Here is a 23,894-nt window from a genome sequence, read left to right as displayed (position 1 = left end):
TAACCCTAACCCTAACCCTAACCCTAACCCTAACCCTAACCCTAACCCTAACCCTAACCCTAACCCTAACCCTAACCCTAACCCTAACCCTAACCTATTTTGCTAACCGGGAACCCGGAATTATAAGCCTGATATATTATATAGTTTCCGAGTAATAGCTAGTAAATTAGTCTCGGAATATATATTTCTTCTATATATCTGACTATATTTAAAAGCATTTAGTATTTATAATAATAGTATCTCTAAAGTATCTTATAGCCTCTTTCTCTATAGAATATAATTAAACCAGAAGAATATATATTAACTCTTGGATATTTAGTAATTCCGGTATAGTAAAGTATTTATAATAAGTATTATTATTCTAGTATATATATAATTAAAAGTATAGTATATATAATTATTTAGTTCTATTAAAGTAACTAGATTTAGTTTGTTTTTAATATTCTTTTCTATATCTTTCTTAAAATTAAAATTTGCTTATTCCTTAATAGAAAACTTTTTCTTTATAATTAATACTATAAACTATTACTAGTTTAATATATATAAGTATAGTATCTTAGTATAAGTATATGTTTTTATTAGATAGGCCAAAAGTATCCTATTAGTCTATATTATTTTATCTAGCTTAGTCTAGAGATATAGAGAAATAAAAGTACCTAAAGTCTACTATTAGATATTATTCTTATATATACCGGACTATTACTAACTCTTATAATACTAGATATAAATTATAACTAGCTTCTCCTATATTAATAAGTAGTACTATTAAGTATTATTATATTATATTACTAATAATAATTCGGATACTTGTAATAATAGATTACCGGAGATATAAAATAATACTAATACTTACTCTAGGAATTCCTAAGTATATATCTTATAAATAGTTATAGCCTTTAGATATAAGACTATATTTCTATTTTTACTATTAGTTAAGAATATAGCCCGGAGCTTAGTATTATTCTAGATTTACTAGATAAAAATAAGCTTAGTACTTTCTAGAAACTTGGTATTACTAGAATAAGAAAGCTATAAGCTATTAAAATCTTCTAGATCTAGGTTATTCTTTAGCCTCTATAATTCTATTAGAATAAGGTTCTTGGCTTGAAATAGGAGCTTATTATAAAATAGGATATAGGCTTATTAATATTCGGAAACTACTAAATTAGAGATCTATAATATTTATAATTCTATTTTATAATATTCTATTATTTATTTATCTAAAAACTACTAAGCTTAGTATTTTATAATAGTAGCTTTTCTAATCTTAAATAAATATAGCCTCTACTATAGAATATACCTAAATAGGGTCTTAGTTAGCTATTAGAAGAACTTCTTATAGATTTTAGTAAGAAAGACAGGAATTTAATCTTTATTATCTTATTCTTGGAAATAAATATAATTAAAAAGTACTAGCTAAGTAGTCTAGATTAGAACTAATAAATGGCTATTAAAATTCTCTGGCTTTTCCTATAATTCCTGGCCTTTCTTATAGACTTTCCTATTTAATATAGTATAGAAACTTAAAATAGGGGACTTAAATAATATATTACTAATAATATAGCAAATTAGAGCCAAGTAAAATTACTAAATAATATACTTAAGAGCTAGCTTAGTCTCTTTTATATCCTTAATAGCTAAGGCTTTTATAATCTCATTTATAGCTTGGATTTATAAAGTAGTTAGCTAGATAATATTCCCGGATAGTATTTATTCTAGCTTAGCCTAGATAAAATAGCCGCTTTTATAATATACTATATAATAATAGTATACTAATAACTATTTTATAGTAATAAAATAAATAACTAGAATTAATATATTTTTAAAATACTAGAACTTATTTACTTTACCTAAAGCCCTAGTATAGAATTTATTTAGGATATTAGCCTACTATTATATTATTTTCTGGTCTAGTAAGGTATTACTATATAACTAGTATATATTTCTTAAGGTAGCCTTAGCTATAACTAAAATTCGAATAAAATTAGAATCCTTAGTATTCTTATTATTTATATTAAGCTCTTTTTTTAGTAGTAACTTATATAAGCTTTAGATCTCCTTATTTTTTAGTATAGTTAGGTAATATAGAAAACCCGTTATATTATATAGCTATAGTACTCTTTCTAACCTTAAATCTCTAATATCCTAAACTATAATTATTTGCTTTTTAAGATTATATTTTATATTCTTATAATTCTTCTCTAATTACTTAAATAGTTCCTTTTCTGGCTCAGTTAATAATATAGAGCCTCTAGCTATTTCCCTGTTTTTCTTCCTATTTATTATTATAAAATAATTAATCCGGCTTTTTATAATAAAATATATTTATAGTTTATATTCTTTCTATAACTAACTACTCTTATAAAATCTTATTTTAGTCTTATAACAAGTAGTCTAGTATTTCTTTATCTTGGGAAAATAGCGGATACTATAACTATATTATAGCTATAGATAATAAATACTATTATAGCTAACTAGATATTTAATTATTTAATACCTGTCTTTAGGCCAGGGCTTATATTCTCTAAGCTCGGCTATATTCCTTAGGTTATAGCTACTAAGGAGCTATATAATTACCTTAAGCTCGTCTCCTAAAAGTCGGTATAGCTATATTTATAGGTACTACTTTTAATTATATATCCCTGAAATAATATAGGACTTATAGATATAGTAAATAGTAATCTTATAAATCGGATTATATAAGAATATAATAAGTATATATTTCGAGACAAGGGAATACTTATTTAAAGAAGGATAAGGGGTAGTAAGAAAGGTACTTTTTTACTAAAATCCCTTTTACTAGAAAGTATATTAGTTAATAGTATATATACTAATTAGTATACTAGTATTTTTATCTTTTACTAAAAAAGGGGCCTTATATAAGAGGTAATCTATTTATTTAATTTCTTTATTTAATTCTTTCTTTTTTTTAGTTCTATTTCCTAAATCTTTTTATTTTTTTTCTATTATATAAACTTTTTAATATTTATTTATATATTATTAATAGCTATTTTTTATTTTTTTATTAATTTAAATTCTAATTATTTTTCGGATTTAATATTTTTAGATTAGAATATATAATATAATAATTATTTATATATTTTTATATATATTTTTATAATAATAATATTTATTTAATTATTAAATAATATTTAAATATTTCTATTTATTTCTTTTTAATTAGTTTTAAATAATATTTCTAATTTAATTACTAGTTAAATATAATAATATTATATATTTTAAATTAATTAATTAAATATCTAATATAATATATCTAATTCTAGTTTATTATTTTTTATTAATATAACTAATATTTATAACTTTTTTAAATCTAATATTTTTAAATATTTATTTTATTTTATATATTATAATTATAAATTAGGTTTTTAGGCTTTTTCTAATTTAGTAATTTAGTAATATATTTTTTTTTTTATTTATTATATAACTTATTTTAATACTATTTTAATAATATTTAAATTAATATCTTTAAATAATATTATTAAATTAGAATTCTTTATTTAAATCTTAAAATACTAAATATTTAATTTATAAATAAAAAAATACTAAATAGTTTAATTTTATTTTCTTAGTTTTTAAATCTTAAATAGCTTAAATTTCTTATATAATATATTTTTAATTAGCTTTAATAGTCTTATATTTTTCTTTATTTTTTAAATAAATATTAATATAACTAAATAATATAATATATTTATATTTAAAATATATAATAATTTCTTATATTAGGAAATATATAAATAAATTTATAATATAAATATATTAAATTAAATTAATTTTTTAGGTTTAAAATATAAGAAATTCTTAAATTTTTTTATTTTATATATTCTAAATTTATATTTTAAACTTATATATATAATAGCTAGTTATAATTTCTAATTTTATATTTAGAAATATAGTTTTTATTTATTTAGTTTATATATATATTTTTTTTTTATTAAAAATAAATTTATTAAATATAACTTTTAATAAATAATCTTATAATAAATTCTAGATTATATATTTAATAAGATTAGTATTATATATACTAAAGCTAACTTATATTCGAATTTAAGCTATATTTAAGCTTATTTAGATATAATTCTAATAAATTAATTTAACTAAATTAATTTAATTCTTTTAGTAAATCTATACTAATAGGTTATATAGGAAATTAAATCTATTTAGTCCTAAATTAGTTTTCTTAACTTAAATAGTTTTAAAAAATAATAAATAATTAAATAATTAAATAACTAATTATTTATTAATTAATAAAAGCTAGCTATTTTTTTTTAAAATTATTAGATATTTTATAAAATTAATAAATAATTTCCTTTTTTAATAAAATAATTATTAGTTTTTAATAAAAACTAATTATTTTCTTTTTTAAATTATTAAATATTTTATAAAATTAATAAATAAATTTTTTTTTTAATATAAATTAGTTTAATTTTATATTATTATAAAAACTTATATTTAAATTTTAGGTCTTTTATATAAAAAATAGCCTAAATTAAAAATTATTTATATTTTTAATTATTTTCTAGTTTTATTTATTAATAATTTAGCTTATATAAAACTAATTTTTATAAAAAGTAAATTTAAAAATTAGTCTAAATTAAAAAATCTAATATATAAATTTATTTATTAAATTTTATAATATTTTTTTAATAAAAAGTTATAGTACTTTTAGAAAGTATTATAATAGAATAATATAGTAATAATTAATAACTTAAACTTTTTTTATCTAATAACTTTTCTTTTATATTTAGCTAATATATTACTTATAAATTAGTAATAATTAGTAATCTAAACTTCTTTTATCTAGTAACTCTTCTTCTATATTTAGCTAATATATTATTTATAAATTAGTAATAATTAGTAAACTAAATTTCTTTTATTTAGTAACTCTTCTACTATATTTAGCTAATATATTACTTGCAGATCGGTAATAATTAGTAACCTAAACTCCTTTTACCTAGTAACTTTTCTCCTATATTTAGCTAATATATTACTTATAGATTAGTAATAATTAGTAACCTAAATTCCTTTTACCTAGTAACTCTTCTCCTATATTTAGCTAATATATTACTTATAGATCGGTAATAATTAGTAACCTAAACTCCTTTTACCTAATAACTTTTCTCCTATATTTAGCTAATATATTACTTATAGATTAGTAATAATTAGTAACCTAAACTCCTTTTACCTAGTAACTCTTCTCCTATATTTAGCTAATATATTACTTATAGATCGGTAATAATTAGTAACCTAAACTTCTTTTACCTAGTAATTTTTCTCCTATATTTAGCTAATATATTACTTATAAATCGGCGGCGCTTTATAACCTAAACTCCTCCTATAGAGTAGCTTATTTGCTATACTTAGCTAATATATTACTTGCAGATTAGTAGTAAGCAGGAAGAGAAGGTTTAGGGATTAACTCTTAATTTATTTATTACTTAATAGGTATTATCTACCAAGGAAATACTAAATATTATACTAATTACAAGCTATAATACTATTACCCAGAGCCAGATCGCTACTAGCTATATATCTAGTATATAAAGAAAGGGAAACGCCTAATAGCTATATCTAGAGTGCCCCGGTATTAAATAGCTAGCTACCCGCCGGCTAATAGCTACCGAATTACTAGTAAACCAGGTATAATTAGTTATCTTTTCTATAAATATTATTTCCAGAATCGATTTCCTCTGGGTTATTATCCGAGAGGTAATTAGTATTTAATAGATCGAGATTCTCTAGCTCGAGATCTATATCTTTAAGGTTATTAAGTTCCCTATCTATCTTCTGAATAGTATTAATGAGATAGTAATTACACTTATAACTAACCTTTTATTACCTGTAATTCGTTAGTAGATAGGCAGGGAATTAGGGGGAAATTAGTAAAGAGTAGTCAGATATATAGAAGAATCCGGTCCTGGTTTTATAGGATCTTATATTATTTCTTAGCAATATCTAATAGGGCTATAGAGACTATCTTGAGATTAGATTAGGTATTAGCGGCCTACTAAGAGATTATGGAAAGATTCTTACTATCCGTAAATATATCCTCGAACTTATACTTTCTCGGGGTAGCTTAGAGGCCGGGGTTCTTCTTCTTTAGTAGCTATTAGTTACTAAATTGCCCTATAATTGCCCTAGAATTACCGGGAATTAGCTAGTAAATTATTACTTACTAGTATATCTTTAAATACTAGAGTCAGAAGCTTTGCCTTACTAACTATAGCTATAAACGTCTCCTTTTCGGCGGCAGGCCACTGGCTAATAGGTATAGTAGTATAGGCCTTTAGCAGGTAGTTATATAATAGGGCGTCCTTAATAAGGCTGCGAATATTAGCCAGGAGCTTGCGGGGTAGCTAGTAGATAGTTAGTAAATCAGTAGTAAATAGGGGCAGATTCTGGAGCGAATTACTTATATTATAATATTTATCCTCTGTACTTCCGAGAGTCAAGTAGTAACTATAGACCGAGCTATTCTTACTATAAGAGGAGTAAATGAGGTAGCTAATTGGAACTAATTAGCCGGCTATTCTGCCCCAAATTATTAGAGAATCCGTAGAAATTACTTACCTAAAGTAAATATTAGAGGAACTAGATCCCGTACCTAATATAAATGACTTTTTAGTATATCTTATAGTAGTAATATATAATATATAGGTATATATATAATAATTTCCATACTAATTAATATAGTCTCCGTTACGTTTACTACCCTTTTATATAGTAAATAGTTAGTATTTCTTTATTAAATACCCGGCGATTTAATACTAAATCGGGACTAATCTACTTACTTCTCCTGGCTTAAGTATAAGCGAACCGTAATAAATCGGCTTAATAGTCTTCTTCTTGCTATTAACTGTCTTAGTTCTGGCTAACTAGAGACCCTTTTGCTTAGTAATAGTAAGTGGCTTATTATTTGCTAGTATATTACCGGAAAACGGACTGGGAGAATTGGCTATTTTAATAATAATTTGATAGTAATTTACCGGGAGTTCGGTTAGTAATTAAGAAAGAAAGGTAAGGGATCTATAGGCAAAGTTCTATAGAAGGAAATATAAGTAGCAAGTAATATAATACTAAATCCCTAATAATTAGCTTCTAATTCGCTATCTAATACCTATTGAGCTAGCTCCTAATTACTACCGAATATTCCCCGGAGGACCCCTTTACTTTATTTGGTACTAAATAGGTAGGAGGGCCGTATAGTAACGGATTAGTAGTAATTAGTTATTACTAGACTAAAAAGAAATAGGATAATATTCTAATTCGGTAACAAATAACCATAATACTAATTTGGTAGTAACTCGGGCCGAGTTATTTGGCTTCTAAAGATTTGATACCGAATTGGAGCTTAATTATTAAGTGAATTAGTACCTACTAAAGAAAAAAATATAAATAAGGAATAGAGGGAAAAAGCTAGAAAGGGATTTCCGGGGGCTATTTATATATATATTAGGCCCTTTACTTAAGTTAAGCTTAAGTATACTAGCTTGGTATATAGTAGGTATTATATAATAGCTTAAATTTAAGCTAATTATTATCTGAGTAAATCTAATATAAAACTAAGGTTATAAATTTGAGCCATATGGCTCGCTTAGTTAGGGGTTCTATAGCAGCCCGGTCTATAATAAGCAAGTATAGGGTCCCTATCTAATATCCTAATTAGCTAGTACTTTATTAATTAGTTACTAGGCTTAACTCCTGGAGAGCTAGTTATTTACTTATAAATTACTACTAATTTGCTATTAGTTTACTATTTCTTTGCCCGAAGAATAGAAGGAAATATATTAAGATGAATTCGCTAATATAAGCTATAATATATTTCTTCTTTCTCAAGTTAAGATAACCAAATTACGCCTAGTTTACTATTATATATACTCGATTCGCTAGCGTTTCGTTAGTAATTCGGTCCTAGATAGTTATTTCTTTTCCTTTTCTTTACTAGCTAATACTTATCTATTAATAAACTCTTCTTGACCCGTTTATAAACCAATACCTTTCTAATAGTAGACTTTTACTAACCTCCTTGCTAGCTAATACCTAGCTAATAATAGACTTTCCTTCTTTCTTTTACTACTATTTCTCTATTCCGTTCTTATAGATTATAAATAGTATATATTTAAATACGTACTCTTGCCTATAGTCTCTAACTTCCTAATTATCTAGTAATAACTCTCCCTTATCTGAGGACTCCTCTATAAGGCTATAACTAGCCTGGGCCTACTCGGGCCTGCTTATTTAGTTTTAATTTTAATAATACTTTTTTTTAATATTAAAAACTTTAATTTAAATATTAAATATTATAATTATTAATTTAAAAAAATTAAAAATATTAAATATTAAAATAAAAGTAAAATAATTAATATAAAAAATAAAAATAAATTATTTTGAAATTAATATTATATAATTTAAAATTAAAATTATATAAAATAATTATTATAAATATAGTATTTAAGGCTTAGAAAATAAAATAAAAGATTTTTTATAAAAATAATTTAAAGCTAAAAAAGAAAAAACTAGAATATAAAAGGGCCTATAGGCTTAAATATATTTATAATAAGCTAGTTTCTAAAAAATCTAATATTTAAATATTCTATATATATTTTTATACTAAGCTATTAAATAATTATATTAAGTAACTAGAATATTAAAACCTAATTATAATATTATTTTTTTTTTATAATAAGCTTATTTTTAAGCTTATAAAACTATAAAAAAACTTTTAGAAATATTAATAAAAATATTTAATCTAATAAAGGTTTATAAATTATTTTACTTTTTATTATATAATTTATATAATTCTCTATAAAATAATTAAGGCTATTTATTTCTTTATTATAATATTAATTTTATTTTCTAGGCTAGCTAATAAGTTTGTATTTTTAATAATTATTTATAAATATATTAATTAATATAATTTAAATTTTATTAAAGAATTATAAAAATAAAAATAAAATTTTAATTAAAAAAACTATTTTATTTAAAAGAAACCTAAATTGAATTTAGAAAATTATTTCTAATAACAAAAATAAAGTTTTTTTTAAAAAATTAGAAAATTAGCTAATTGAGTAAATTAGTTCATTAATTAATAAAATATAATTATTTTTTAATATATAAACTAGTATTTGTATTAATTAGAAATTATAATTTCTAAGCTTAATATATAATATTAATTTTAAAAATATATAATAATAAAATTATTAATATTATAATATCTAAAACTTTAAAGCTTTAATTAAAAATATTTTTAAAAATATAAAATTTATAAATTTATAAATTAAATTAATAAATATAAAAATTTTAATGTAATAAAATATATTAAAAAAATACTTTTTATATAATTATTAAATAATAATTACTAGTCTTTATAAAATTAATAAAAAATAAATTTTATTAGAAAAAATCTAACTATATTATAATATATAAATAAATCTAAAGCTTTTTTTATTTTTAAAATTATAATAAGAATATAAGTTTTTTAAAGCTTTATTTTAAGTAATTAGTTTATTTTAAAATTCTTTATAAATATTAAAAAATAAAAAATAATTTGTAATATTATATTCACCTTTAAATTATTATAATAATATTTTAAATAAAAAGTAATTAAAAATTTAGAAAAAATTCTAAATATTATTTAAATTTTAAAACTATTTAAAAAACTTTAAATAAAGAAAAACTAGAAAAATTAAAATAAAATTCCTTAATATTAATTAATTTAAAAATTATAAATATTAAAATAAAGAAAATTAGAAGGCTAAATAAATTTTAAATATTATTATAAATATAATATTTAAATTTTAGAAAAATAAAATAAAAATTTTTTTTATAAAAATAATTAAAAATTAAAAAAGAAAAATTTTAAAATATAAAAAATTATAAGCTAGTAAATAGTTATTTATAATAAAGGCTAGCTTCTAAAAAATCTAGTTGATTCTAAATTAATCTTTATAGTATATTTCTTATACTAATTATTAAATAATTATATTAGCATAACTAAAATATTAAAATCTAAACTATAATAATAATGAATTTTTATAAATAATTAATTAATTATAATTATAAATTTAATAAAACATTTCTTTTTAAAAAAATATAATAAAAGATATATAAAATATAGATGAAATTATATTTTAAATTAATTTGATGTTATTTATAATATTATTATAAAATATTTATTGTAAATGGAAGAAAAAATAAACAATTTTAAATGATTATAAAATGATGATCTAAGAAATAAAGACGTTTAAATAGAAGCTTATAGTATAATATATTTATATAATATGTGCTGAATAACTAAAGTAATATAAAATAAAATGTATTTTTTTTTTTTTTTTTTTTTTTTTATAACTTAAAATAAAAATTAAACAAAATTTTAAAAATATAAAAATCTATGAAGCTTTAATATATTTTCATAATAAGCTAGCTTCTAAAAATATCTGGTATTCTAAATATCTTTATTATACTATTCTTATGACTAATTATTAAATATTATTTATTTAGATAACTAAAATATTTAAAATCGTAAACTATAATAATAATTAATTTTATAAAATATTAGTTAATTTATAATTATAAATTTAATAAAACTTTCTTTTTTAAAAAATATAATAAAAAATATATAAAATATAATAAATTATATTTAAATTAATTTTATTATTTATAATATTATTATAAAATATTTATTTAATAAAAAAAATAAAAATTTAATTATTATTAAAACTATATTCTAAGAAATAAGACTTATTTAAATAAAGCTTATATATAATATATTTATATAATATTTCTAATAACTAAATAATTATAAAATAAAATTAAATATTAAAAAAAAGCCTATTATAAGTTAGTAGCTATATATAGCCAAAAAGGAGGCGAATTAGTAATAATTAGTCTAAGGGTTTATTAGTAATAATTGTCTCTATATTAGAAGACTTCTTATCTCTAGATACCGAGCCGGAATTCTCTCTGGCCTTACTAGCTAAAAACCTAGATATTATAATTAAGTTATTTGAACTAGAAAGGCTACTTTCCTTTATAGACTACTTTACCGCCATATTATAAGCTATAATTAAGCCCGTAAGGGCTTTATATATCTAATATTATTTCTTGCGAGATATCTTTAATAATCTAATATTTGGTTAGTTAATTATAAATAAATAAGTAAATAATAGGAATATTATATTCCTCTAGCTAATTAATCTTCTATACTAACTTGTTCTTTATAATATAACTAATTAATTTGGTTACCTCTAATACTTAACTAATTAATTCTCGTATATTACTTAAGGAACTTATAGGAGCCCTAAGCCCTCTTATTAGGAGAGAGGTATCTTAGAAGAAGTACTTATATTTTAGAGTATATTATTCTTTGAGAATCTAAGTAAATAATTAGCTACTAATTTAGTTTATATATAGAGATAATTAGTATATATATTACTACTGAGCTAGTAGTAATAAAGATAGTTAGATACCTTAACTATAAGTATTATCTTTACTAGGTCGAGATTAGATAGCTCTCGAGCCTGCCTTTAATAATTCGTACTAAGAATATAGTTATAGTTAGGCAGAAGCTTAAATAGCTTATAGGCATTTTTCTGAAATATGGCTAGTAGCTAGCTAATTATTAGTAAATAGTTTAGTAATAAGGAAATAATAAATAAATGCTATTTATTAGTTCTCGTAAATAATAAGGAAAGTAAATAGTATATATTAATATACTTTTGCTTATTACCCTGGCTAATATAATAATTATATTATATACTATCTTTATTATAGGTAGGGGAGATAAGATAACTAGTTAATAGTAATTAGTAAGATAATATATAGTATTACTAAAGATAGACTTATATAAATAGCTTATTATGAGTATGGCTTCCCTAGCTAACCGTGAAATTCTTCTTGAATATTTATATAAATATTAGGTATAGTATATATAAATATTTCTTTGGCAAGCCGCTATTATTAATAAGGTTACTATTAATTTGGCCCTGGCTAAAGGGCTATGGGTATATTAGTAAATTGCTTATGAATTACTACCGAATTATAAGTATATATCTTGTTTTTAATAGGCATATAGGGGACTAGCCAAATAAATACCATACCTATAGTAGGTAATAGGAGCTAGGTTAATAGTACTAATATTTTAGTACCTCATAATAATTTATACTATTATAATAATCTATAAGTAGCCGGGAATTATAGAATATAATATAGTAAACCGGGAATAGATTATAGACTAGTAAGCGGCGAACTAGGAACAGAAAGCGGACTAGTAGGCGGCGAACCAGGAGCAGAAAGGGAACTAGTAAGCGGTAAACCAGGAGTAGAAAGGGGACTAGTAGGCGGTAACCCAGAAGTAGAAAGGGAACTAGTAGGCGGCAATCCAGGAGCAGAAAGCGGACTAGTAGGTAGTAATAAAGGAATAGAAAGAGAACTAGCTAGTAGTAATAAAGAAAGAGGAAAAGAGTAAGTAATTTCTAATTAGGTATATATTACTCTATAAGCCCTATATATTACGTATATTATTTCCTCGGGATCCCTAATACTAGTATCCTATATAAATAGGGCAAGACTATATAGCATAATAATAATAAGATATAAAAGAGAGAGGAAGGTATCTTAAGAGATCCTATAATATATTTACTATTAGCTACTAATATACTAGTAAACTTGTATTATAAACTTATAGTATTAGAAGATATATAGTAATTAAAGATAGTTTATTTAATAATAATAATATAATAATTCGGTATTAAAAAGGCCTAGAAGTAATTAATTATTAGTTAATGAATTATATAATATATAGTAATAATATTATAAGAGAAAAGATTTAGAAGAATATACTAGGGTATGAAAAATATGCCCGTAAGCCGCCGGGACTTCCTAAATAATTAATAGCGAATTAATAGTAAAAGTATATTAAATAAGAAATTAGGACCGGAGGAACTTATTCCGAAAAATATTTAAGAAAGAAGAAGAAAGTAGTAGTATTAATAAATTAGGGTATATATATATATATATTAGTATTATAGGGTTTTATTAATTATAGTTTATAGTCGGATACTAGCTTATATTATATTCTTAGTTTATTATAAAGATATAAACCAGAAGCTTTATTTTTATTAGGGAACTTTATATAAAATAAAAGATATATATTTACTAGTAAATAGGCTACTAAGAACTAGTAATATATTACTAAGCGGGGTTTACCGAAAAGATAACTAGTTTATATATATTACTATAAATATATAGGTAGGCTCTTTTAAAGCTACTTTAATAATTAAGTAAAGAGTTAATAAATTATATTAAGTTTATATTTTATTACTATAATAAATAGAATAAATTAATATAAAATATAATACTAAATATTAGATTCTATAAAGTATTTGGCAAGTAAAACGGCCTTAAAATACTAGTAAATTACTAATGTTTTTCTATTAAGTTATTAGATTTTATCTAGATACTTAACTTATTACTATACCCGGTATAAGAGATCTAGAGCTACCGAAATCGCCGCCAAATTAGTATTAAATAGGGCAAGGGTAGCTATATATTTTATAGGTATCTAAGATAATATATAGTACTTTATATCTCCTAGTATTATAAACTTCTAGTCTAGTATATACTAGTATTTCCTTAATAATTCGGGAAGGGCCTTATTATTATTATTAGGAGGCTTGTAATTAAAAATATCTCGTTTCTTATTATATTTATAACTATTCTTTCTCCTAAAGTCTGCCTTAAATTATTACTACTTATAATATTACTCTATTATAAAAGTATTAGTTTGGAATATGAAATGCTTTAATAGCTAATTATAGGCAGGCTAATATTATAAGAGAAAGTTAATTATAATTAGTAATAAGAAATTAATACTAAGAACTATATCTTGTTTTATTTATAATTGGGCCAGGTAATAGTAGTAAACTCGTATCTAAAGAGATATATAATTACTATTATACTAAATGAACTTGGTTATAGTTAGGCGAGAGAATAGCTAGTAAATTACTATAAAGTATTTACTAATTAGTATATAAAACTTTTGCTATTTAATTCTACTAATATAATATTTCATAATCTAATAGGTATAAAAGCTTAGGGTATAAAATGCCTAATCTTCCTAGCCTTTATAGTCTATTTCCCTAAAGCCCTATATATATTTTAGGAGATCTTAAATATATTTAGTCTTAGTCTGTTATATATCTATTATTAAGATAGATTACTCCTAATTATTAATGAAATACTCCTGAAAAGATACCTAATAAAATATAATTTCTCCTTTATTTACCTTCTCTTTAAACTCTAGTTTAACTATATCCTTAATAATAAAGAATATATTTATCTAATAAGTTTATATAATTATAATAAGAAGATATAACTAGATATATTACAAGTATTAAGGGTTATTCTTATAAAGCTCTAGCTAGTAATCTGCTGCCTTAATACGTACTAGGTCTTTCTTAGATATAATAACCTCTTTCTAATTCTTATAATATTTATTCCGGATTATATTACTAGTATATATAATTTTATTAGAGAATTAGTTATAAAAAGCTAAGTAATCCTAATTAATTTAGTTAAGGTACTAATTATATTTATAAGTAGAAATGCTCTCTTAGATACTTATTCCGAAAAAAGCTTTTCCCGAATATTAAAATATTATTTTCTAGAGATATTAAAATAATTTTGGACTTATAAAGACTAGTCCTATATTAAAAGTAAAAGGCAGTATTATAAGAAGCATAATTAAAACTTTATATTACTCGTAAGGTATACCAAGTACTAGATTTATAGTAGATATTTACTTAAAGGCTACTAAATATTTGAGAATATTTAGAGAAATAAAGTTAATCTAATATTCGGTTAGTAACTTCCAAAAAGATTAGTAATTAGTAGTAGTTAGCTAGCGATTTAAGCCCTAATTACTAGCTTCTTCTAAATAAGCTTTTAACTTATTAATAAAAGTAAAAGAAAGATAATACTTTTTACGAATACTAAAGAAATAATATATAGTAAATATAAGTATATAAAATAGGCGAAAATGCCCTATAAAGTAGATATTTTATATTCTTTTAAAAGTCTTTATAATACTCTTACTATATACCCAAATTATCTTATTAATATTTGGATCCCGGGCTAGTTCCTCTAAGAACTTACTAGTTAAAGGCTTATAATTCGCTATATTATATACTTCCTTAAAGCTATTATATACCTGTAAGTATACCTAGCCTTAGTAATACTTATAGTAATATCGGGAGATTACTAGTATTATATTAGTAATATCTCGGAGTATAATAGTTATATAAAAGATAGGCTTTATAGACTTTTTATACTCGCCTAAATTGGCCTATTTAGTAAAGGCCTTGAAATAGCAGGTATAAAGAAGATATATAATTAGGACATATTTATTAGTATTAAGTAATTACTTAAGTAGTATAAATTAGGTTAAGATAGTTTCTTTTACTAAATCGGTATAGATTCGGGACTAATCTAGTTTCAAAAAGTCAAGAACTAGGAATAGTATAGAAATAAAAGCATCCTATATCTCTAATAAGATATTAGCCTTAAAGTTAAGTTTAGTATTTTTATTTGAAAAGTAAATATAAGTATTATAATATAGCTTATTACTATAAAGGGGAAATTGCCAAATAATATTATATTAAATTACTTATAATATATAACCTTGAACTATATAATAAAGAAGTATTACCTTAGCTTGAATATTATTATTATATATAGAACTAATATTCTCTTATTAGTATGCCTCGGCTTTGAGTTTAATATATTTCTAATTAAAAAGGATATACTAGTAACTTGTTAGCGAAATGTTACGGAATATGGCCGGTAAAAGAATCTTATTAAACTAATATTAGAAAATAGAAAATAGGGCGCCGCTACTATATTTAGGAAATATAGTCTTTTTTATAGGATCCTATATAGAAAGAAAGAAAATATAAATACAAATATCCTTATAACTAATTATATAACTAAAGTAATAGTAAGGCACTTTATAAAAGGCTATTTTCTGAACCTTGGGCCGGTTAGGATTTATTATAGAGTTAGTAATATTTATATATAAATACGTGGAAATAGAGATATTTTATTAAAAATAAGAGTATAAGTTAACTTGAATTCCTTATTAGGTAAAAGAAAAGTAATTAATATACCTATAAAAGCTATTAATATTATATTATCTTGAACCTTTATAGCGGTTTATCTGAGAGTAAAGTATATATAAATATAAGTAATAGTCTAAAATATTAGCTACCGGTTCGGTATTATTTTCATTATGATTTACCTGTAATATATTAAAGTTAAGCTCATAAAGAGTACTATTATCTGAATTATTATTATTATTATTTATAACCTGGCTATTAGGTAAATGGTTATTATTATTATTTATAGTAAGACTAGTAAATATGGCTCGCTAGTTAATATCTCTAACTATTATATATTCTTGCTAGTTTATTATTTGCTCTAGATATAATAGTTTACTATTTTGTTTATTAAAACTATAATTTGAAAGGAAATTGCGGTATTATAGAAGTATAATATATTATTTAGTAAAATAAAAGAAATCTTGTCTATTATTAGACTCGGTATACTACTTATTTATATATTTTTAGAAATCGAATAGATAATAAGCTAGCTCCGAAATATAATTAATTAGCGGCCTATTAGGTCTAGTAATCTCGGCTTATAATTAAGCTTCTAATTCTGCCTTATCTTTACTATTACTCTTACCCTCGTTCTTAGTCTTAGTATTCTTATTATTAATAATTTAGTTATTCTCGGTATTATTATTATTCTTATTAATACTATTATTATTATCTGGATAAGGCATATTAGGGGTCTTTTTGGGAATAAAGTCGGGATTATTACTATTATTATTATTACTACCCGAGAGTAGTTAGTCCAGGAAATACCCGAGATTAGGCTAGTTACTGTTTGCGAAAAAGGAAATATTCGCCTATAATTCGCTATATAGCTCCTGGCTATTAGGCTCCATTTTACTATTATATTCTGGGGAACTATTATTAAAATTATTAATACTATAATTACTATTATCTGGGGTTATACTATATAGTAAGAGATTATAACTTAATAAGAGATCCCTATTCCGGTCTTGTAAATTTGGAGGTTCTAGATTAGTACCCTAGTAAATAGTTAGTATTTAGAGAATAGATTATTAACTCTTTTAAAATTAACTAATAGGTTCTAATTCCTTATTACTTATATATTGCAAATACCTAATCCCATAGGCCTTACCGAATTCGTAGCTCATTTATATAGTAGGCTCTACGGAATATATATATATCTATCCCTTATTTCTTGGTTATAAGTATCTAGGAAATTCGTATTTATAGTAGATTTATAGGGATATAGTTATTAATTTAGTAGTAATTAGCTAGAAAGCTACTATATTTTCGGAAGGATTATAAGATAGGGTAGTACTTGTAATACTTGGGCTCAAGTAAGGAGTTTTTTAAGTTTTACTAGAGATCTCTTGAGTCTTTTTATAATATCTATTATTAGGTAATTATTATTTAATATTTTATTCTCGGATTCTTATAGATAAGCAGATAGTAATTTCTTGTTTAGTTAGTAATAACTTAGTACTTTGCCCTCGAATTCTAGCAGATTTGCGAATAATAGGCTCTTATATTATATAAGGCAGGCCTATACTCTATAATAAAAGTCCTATAGAATCGGGTATAGATCTTTAATATCTGGTTAATAATTCTTATATATTTCGAGGTCAAATTAATAGTATTTAGAAGCTGAATAGCTCTATACTTAAAGTACTTATAGTATTTAAATGTTCTTGGATATAGCAAGAAGGTAATATATATAAAGAATTAGGCTACTATATAATTAGAGTTAAAGAGGTTGGTATATCTAAGAAAGGAGGTTATAAAGAAGGAGGAAGTTATTAAGGAAGAGGTTATTAAGGAGGAGGTTATTAAGGAAGAGGTTATTAAGGAGGAGGTTATTAAGGAGGAGGTTATTAAGGAGAAGATTACTAAATAGTATTTGAAGAAGCTAGGAAAAGGTATATATTAGTTATTAAATCTATAGTAAATAAAAGAAGCTTGAGGGAATACAAGTAAGTAAATAATAACCTATTAAATTAGGATCTGGAACTTATTAATGCTTTTCCCGCTAGTATACTTGTCTAGTTATATTACTTTTATGCCTTATTTCTTTCTTTTCTTCTTTGCTTTTTTTTAGGTAAGGTATTTTTAGAGAATTAGATTCAGAAATAAAAGGTTGAAATCCGGTAATAATTTACTAAGGGTTCGGAAGTAAAAGGCTATTAAAGAATTAGCTTATTTAGGAGTAATATCTAAAAAAATTATTATTAATTATATTAAGAGTAAAAGGGGTTTAGATTCAGGAAGCGCCTCTAGCCTTAATCTCTAAGCGAGTTCTAAACTCTCGGTAATAAATTTATTATATATATTATAATATATTAAATTCTAAAATATATACTTTTTATTATAATATATATAATTAATTTAGTACTTAATTTATAGCCTTTTAGGGCCTTAAACTAATATAAAGAAAGTTATTAATAATATAATATTAGTTTTATTAAGATATATATATTATATATATTATACTTTTTTGGCTCTTAATATATATACTCTTACTATAAAATCGTAATTAATCTACTATATAACTAATATATAATATATAGCTATAACCTTTTAAAAACCTAGTAATATGTAATTATTTTAGTACCTAACTTATAGCTATTTGCCTATTATTTATTAAGTTATTACTAATATTATATATATTATGCTTTTTCGGCTCTTAATATATATACTCTTATTATAAAATCATAATTAATCTACTATATAACTAATATGTAATATATAGCTATAATCTTTTAAAAACCTAGTAATATATAATTATTTTAGTACCTAACTTATAGCTATTCGCCTGTTATTTATTAAGTTATTACTAACGTTATATATATTATGCTTTTTTGGCTCTTAATATATATACTCTTGCTATAAAATCGTAATTAATCTGCTATATAACTAATATATAATATATAGCTATAACCTTTTAAAAACCTGGTAATATATAATTATTTTGGTACCTAATTTATAGCTATTTGCCCGTTATTTATCGAGTTATTACTAATATTACATATATTACGCTTTTTCGGCTTTTAATATATATATTCTTACTATGAAATTATAATTAATCTACTATATAACTAATATGTAATATATAGCTATAACCTTTTAAAAACCTGGTAATATATAATTATTTCGGTACCTAACTTGTAGCTATTTGCCCGTTATTTGATATTGAGTTATTAACTATATGATTTTGGTAAGGGAGCTTCTTGCTAACGTGTGTTTTTTAAAACCGCCTCGCTTATATACCTGCTTTTCAGGCATTTGACTTTTAGCCTTAATTTCTAAGCAAGTTCTAAACTCTTAGTAATAAATTTATTATATATATTATAATATATTAGATTCTAAAATATATACTTTCTATTATAATATATATAATTAATTTAGTACTTAATTTATAGCCTTTTAGGGCCTTAAACTAATATAAAGAAAGTTATTAATAATATAATATTAGTTTTATTAAAATATATATATTATATATATTATACTTTTTTAGTTCTTAATATATATACTCTTATTACAAAATTATAATTAATTTATTATATAACTAATATATAATATATAGCTATAAGCTTTTAAAAACCTAGTAATATATAATTATTTTAGTACCTAACTTATAGCTATTTACCTATTATTTATTAAATTATTACTAATATTATATATATTATACTTTTTTAGTTTTTAATATATATATTCTTATTATAAAATCGTAATTAATTTACTATATAACTAATATATAATATATAGCTATAAGCTTTTAAAAACCTAGTAATATGTAATTATTTTAATACCTAACTTATAGCTATTTGCCTATTATTTATTAAGTTATTACTAATATTATATATATTATACTTTTTTAGCTTTTAATATATATACTTTTACTATAAAATTATATTTAATCTATTATATAACTAATATGTAATATATAGCTATAAGCTTTTAAAAACCTAGTAATATATAATTATTTTAGTATCTAACTTATAGCTATTTACTTATTATTTAATATTAAGTTATTAATTATATAATTTTAGTAAAAGAGCTTTTTACTAATATGTGTTTTTTAAAACCGCCTTACTTATATATCCGCTCTTTAGGTATTTAACTAGACTAGTATTTCTATATAATATTTCTTATTTAAAAAACAAAATTAAAAAAATGAATTTACTTATTACTAAATACTATAAAAGTATTTATTAAGAAATAAATTAGGAGCCTAACTAGAAATCGAACCTAGGCTATAGAGTTTACTAATTCTATATATTACTATTATATTATTAGGCCTTTTAGTAACTATTATTTAATTATAATTAGTTCTTATTTAGCCTATATTAGGTAATAAAGTTTTATAAAGTAATTCCTTATTTTAATATATAAAACCTAGTTCTATAAGCAGGTATTATAGCTATATTATAGCTATAGATAGTAAATACTATTATAGCTAACTAGATACTTAGTTATCTAGTACTTGTTTTTAGGCTAGGGCTTATATTTTCTTAGCTTGACTATATTCCTTAAGTTATAGCTACTAAGAAGCTTTATAGTTATTTTAAGTTTATTTCTCAAAAATTAGTATAATTATACTCGCGGGTACTATTTTTAACTATATGCCTCTTATATTCCTCAAGTTATAGCTACTAAGAATCTTTATAGTTACCTTAAGCTCGTTTCTCAAGAGTTAGTATAGTTATACTTATAAGTACTATTCTTAATTATATATTTCTAGAATAATATAGGACTTATAAATATAATAAATAGTAACTCTATAAGCTAGATTATATAATAATATAACGAGAACACGCTTTAAGACAAGGAAATATTTATTAAAAAGTAATAAAAAAGATACTTTTTTACTAAAATTCCTTTTACTAGAAAGTATATTAGTTAGTAATATATATACTAATTAGTATACGAGTATTCTTACTTTTTACTAAAAAAGGGGCCTTATATAAGAAATAGTACTAAATAATTAGTAAAGAATAATAAGAAAAATAAGAAATATTTCTAGTAATTTCCGGATTTTTTATTTTATTATTATAATTATAATAAATAAAATAACTCGAATTAAGAACTAATAATTATAAATCTTAATATATATAATAAACTTTATTTATTAAAAGAAGTAAATATTTCCGAATTAATAATTATATAAAATAAGAATAGTTATAGTTTTATAATAAGAATTCCTAACTAAGAAATAAAATATAAAAGGCTTATAAAAAAAAATAAGAAAGTTTTTTTAAAAAAATAAATAGTTATAAAAAGAAAGAAAATCTAGATAAAATAAATAGATTTAAATAAGGCTATTTTAGAATTAGTTCTTGAAATAATTATAATATATAATTTTATAAAAAATATATTATTATAAAAAAAATAGAATTTTTATAATATAAGACTTTAAATAAGTATACTAAAAAGCCTAACTAATAAATTCTAGTTAATTCTAGTATATATAAAAATATATAACTTTATATTTAAAGGAAATAAATTAATAAATAAGATATTAAATATAGTAATAATAAATACTAGTACTAGATAATTAATACTTCTTTTTTTATTAGCTAATTAGAAATATTACTTCTTTTAACTAACTCTTAAATATAATTATAAATAGATTTATAAATAATACTAGATAGTATTTTTATAAATATAAGCTATTTATTAAGAAATAATTATTATTATTATTAGAATATAAACTTAGATAATTATAGGCTTAATAATAATATATTTATATTAAATAATAATAAGCTATAAATAAACTTTAGAAAGTATTAATAAAAGTAATAAGTTTATATAAGATATTTCTTATTACCTAAAAAAGAAAGTAAAGTTTTATTAGTAATATAAATATAGTAACTTTTAATATTATAGCTAGTTATTAGTAATATAAATAATAATATAAAATTCCTAATTCTAGTTATTTAAAAAATAAATTTTTTATATTTTATTAATATTTTTATTAATATTATAAATTTTTATATAATATAAAAACTTTTCTTTTAATTTTATATTATTATTAATTTAGCTTATATAAAAATATTATTTTTCGAAACCTTATATTTTATATATCTTAATTTTATTTTATTATAATTAAATTTATTATTTAAATTTTACTTTTAATTAAATAATTTAGAATCTTATATTTTTTAATTCTTTTAAAATTAATTAAAAAGTAATAACTAATCTAATTCTTATAAAAAGTAGCTTATTTAATAGCTTATATTATATAGTATATAAAAGTAATCTAATTTTTTATAAGCTTATTAAATAACTTATTTTTTTTTAAATAAAATTTTACTTTAAAACTATTTACTTAGTTAGCTTTCTCTTAGACTGCTTTTCTTTAATAAGCTCGGCTAGTATTATATATAATCGGGCCTTATAAGTATAGCTAGCTTTCTTAGTAAAATTCAAGAATTTATAAATTCTTATTTAAAACCTATATAACTTTAGAATATAATTATTAAATTTAAAAAAAAGAATAGGATTTAAAGCCCCTGCTAAATCTTTATAAATCCCTCTTACTAGCTTTCTTAATAAAGGGCTAATACTAAAACAGACCCGTATACTATTCGGGTCTCTAAATCGCACTAGCGGCCGCATTTGTGGCCCGTGCGAGAATTGGTATGCGGGTCGTATACCAGCAAAAAATTGTTCGGAATATTGTTAGAGAGCCTTATACTGAACCATTCAACCTCAGCTAAACTGATTTAGCCTTACAGGGCATAATCTACTCAGTAATAAGCCCATGGCTTAAGCCCCATTAGTACACAGCACCTAATTTCAATACGCTGCAAAAGCTCCCAAAAACGTTCAGTAGAAAATGTCTGTTGTTGAGCCGCTTCGAGTTGTTTGACATGTATAGATTTCGCAGTCGGGAGAATGGGTCCATCTTCATCCATATCGTGCTTGCGTCGCAGATGTTTCCCAGCATTTGAGGGCCCATATTTATCAGGATATTTCTTTGCTTTCTCCCGATCCTTGCACAAGGAACACACCCAGTATATTTCCCCGTCCATGATTCTCAGCTTGCCATGTTCATGGACCCATGAAGTGTGGCCTTTCGAAACCTGTGCAGGCATTCCATCGATCGATCGTGCCGAGAAAGCAGAAGCTTGTTGTGCTGGATTCGGGGAATCCGAATCTTGCTTGCCTGATTCCTGGGAACCCGAATTCGAGGGGTCAGCATCTGCGGCTGCAGGGCTACGAAAGCTGAGTCCTGCATTGCCCTGTTTGGTGGTATTAGATGGTGATTATAGAGTCTTACCTGGGAGAAAGAGAGCTGGGCTTGCTGCCGAGTCCGCTTTTTTGATCGACGAGATCCGTTCGTGGGTTGTTGTGCAGGGCCAGTATTGCTAAGGTCGGCTGTTATATGGCTTAAAGTCGCAGATCCTTGATCGGATAGCCCGTTTTCTGACATAGTGACGCTCGCTGAAGCGACGATTGATTATCTGAGAGAAAGAGAAGTAAAATGAGTAAAAAAGCCATGATATGTGGGAAACATCATAGCTTTGAGACAGAATCTCTTGGAGTGAGGTGAGATTGGGCTAGTTAAATCGCGACTAAGGTCGGCAAAACTATGATCCAGCCAATTATATTACTTCTAATTGTATACTCAAAACCATCATCCAGGTCTTAGGCATGCCTAGGCATCTTAAACCCTATGCCTAAGCCTACCCAGATTTGAAATCCTATGCCTAGAACTACCCAATCCAGGTCTGGCAGGTAGGC

General features: G+C 22.5%; 1 protein-coding gene across 1 annotated transcript; it reads right to left on the bottom strand.

Annotated features, from left to right (window-relative positions):
- Positions 1-22,591: 22,591 nt before the first annotated feature.
- Positions 22,592-23,583, bottom strand: K444DRAFT_631478 (uncharacterized protein; the record flags this gene model as incomplete). The annotated part of the gene is made up of 3 exons (XM_024883366.1): positions 22,592-22,602; positions 22,954-23,392; positions 23,431-23,583. The coding sequence occupies 3 exons, from the start codon at positions 23,581-23,583 to the stop codon at positions 22,592-22,594; spliced, it is 603 nt and encodes a 200-aa protein (XP_024734908.1).
- Between the last annotated feature and the right edge of the window lie 311 nt (positions 23,584-23,894).

This window comes from Hyaloscypha bicolor, assembly GCF_002865645.1.
Source record: "Hyaloscypha bicolor E unplaced genomic scaffold K444scaffold_108, whole genome shotgun sequence".
NCBI classification, from domain to species: domain Eukaryota; kingdom Fungi; phylum Ascomycota; class Leotiomycetes; order Helotiales; family Hyaloscyphaceae; genus Hyaloscypha; species Hyaloscypha bicolor.
Note: the sequence above shows the minus strand (reverse complement) of the source record. Positions and strands in the feature narration are given on the sequence as shown.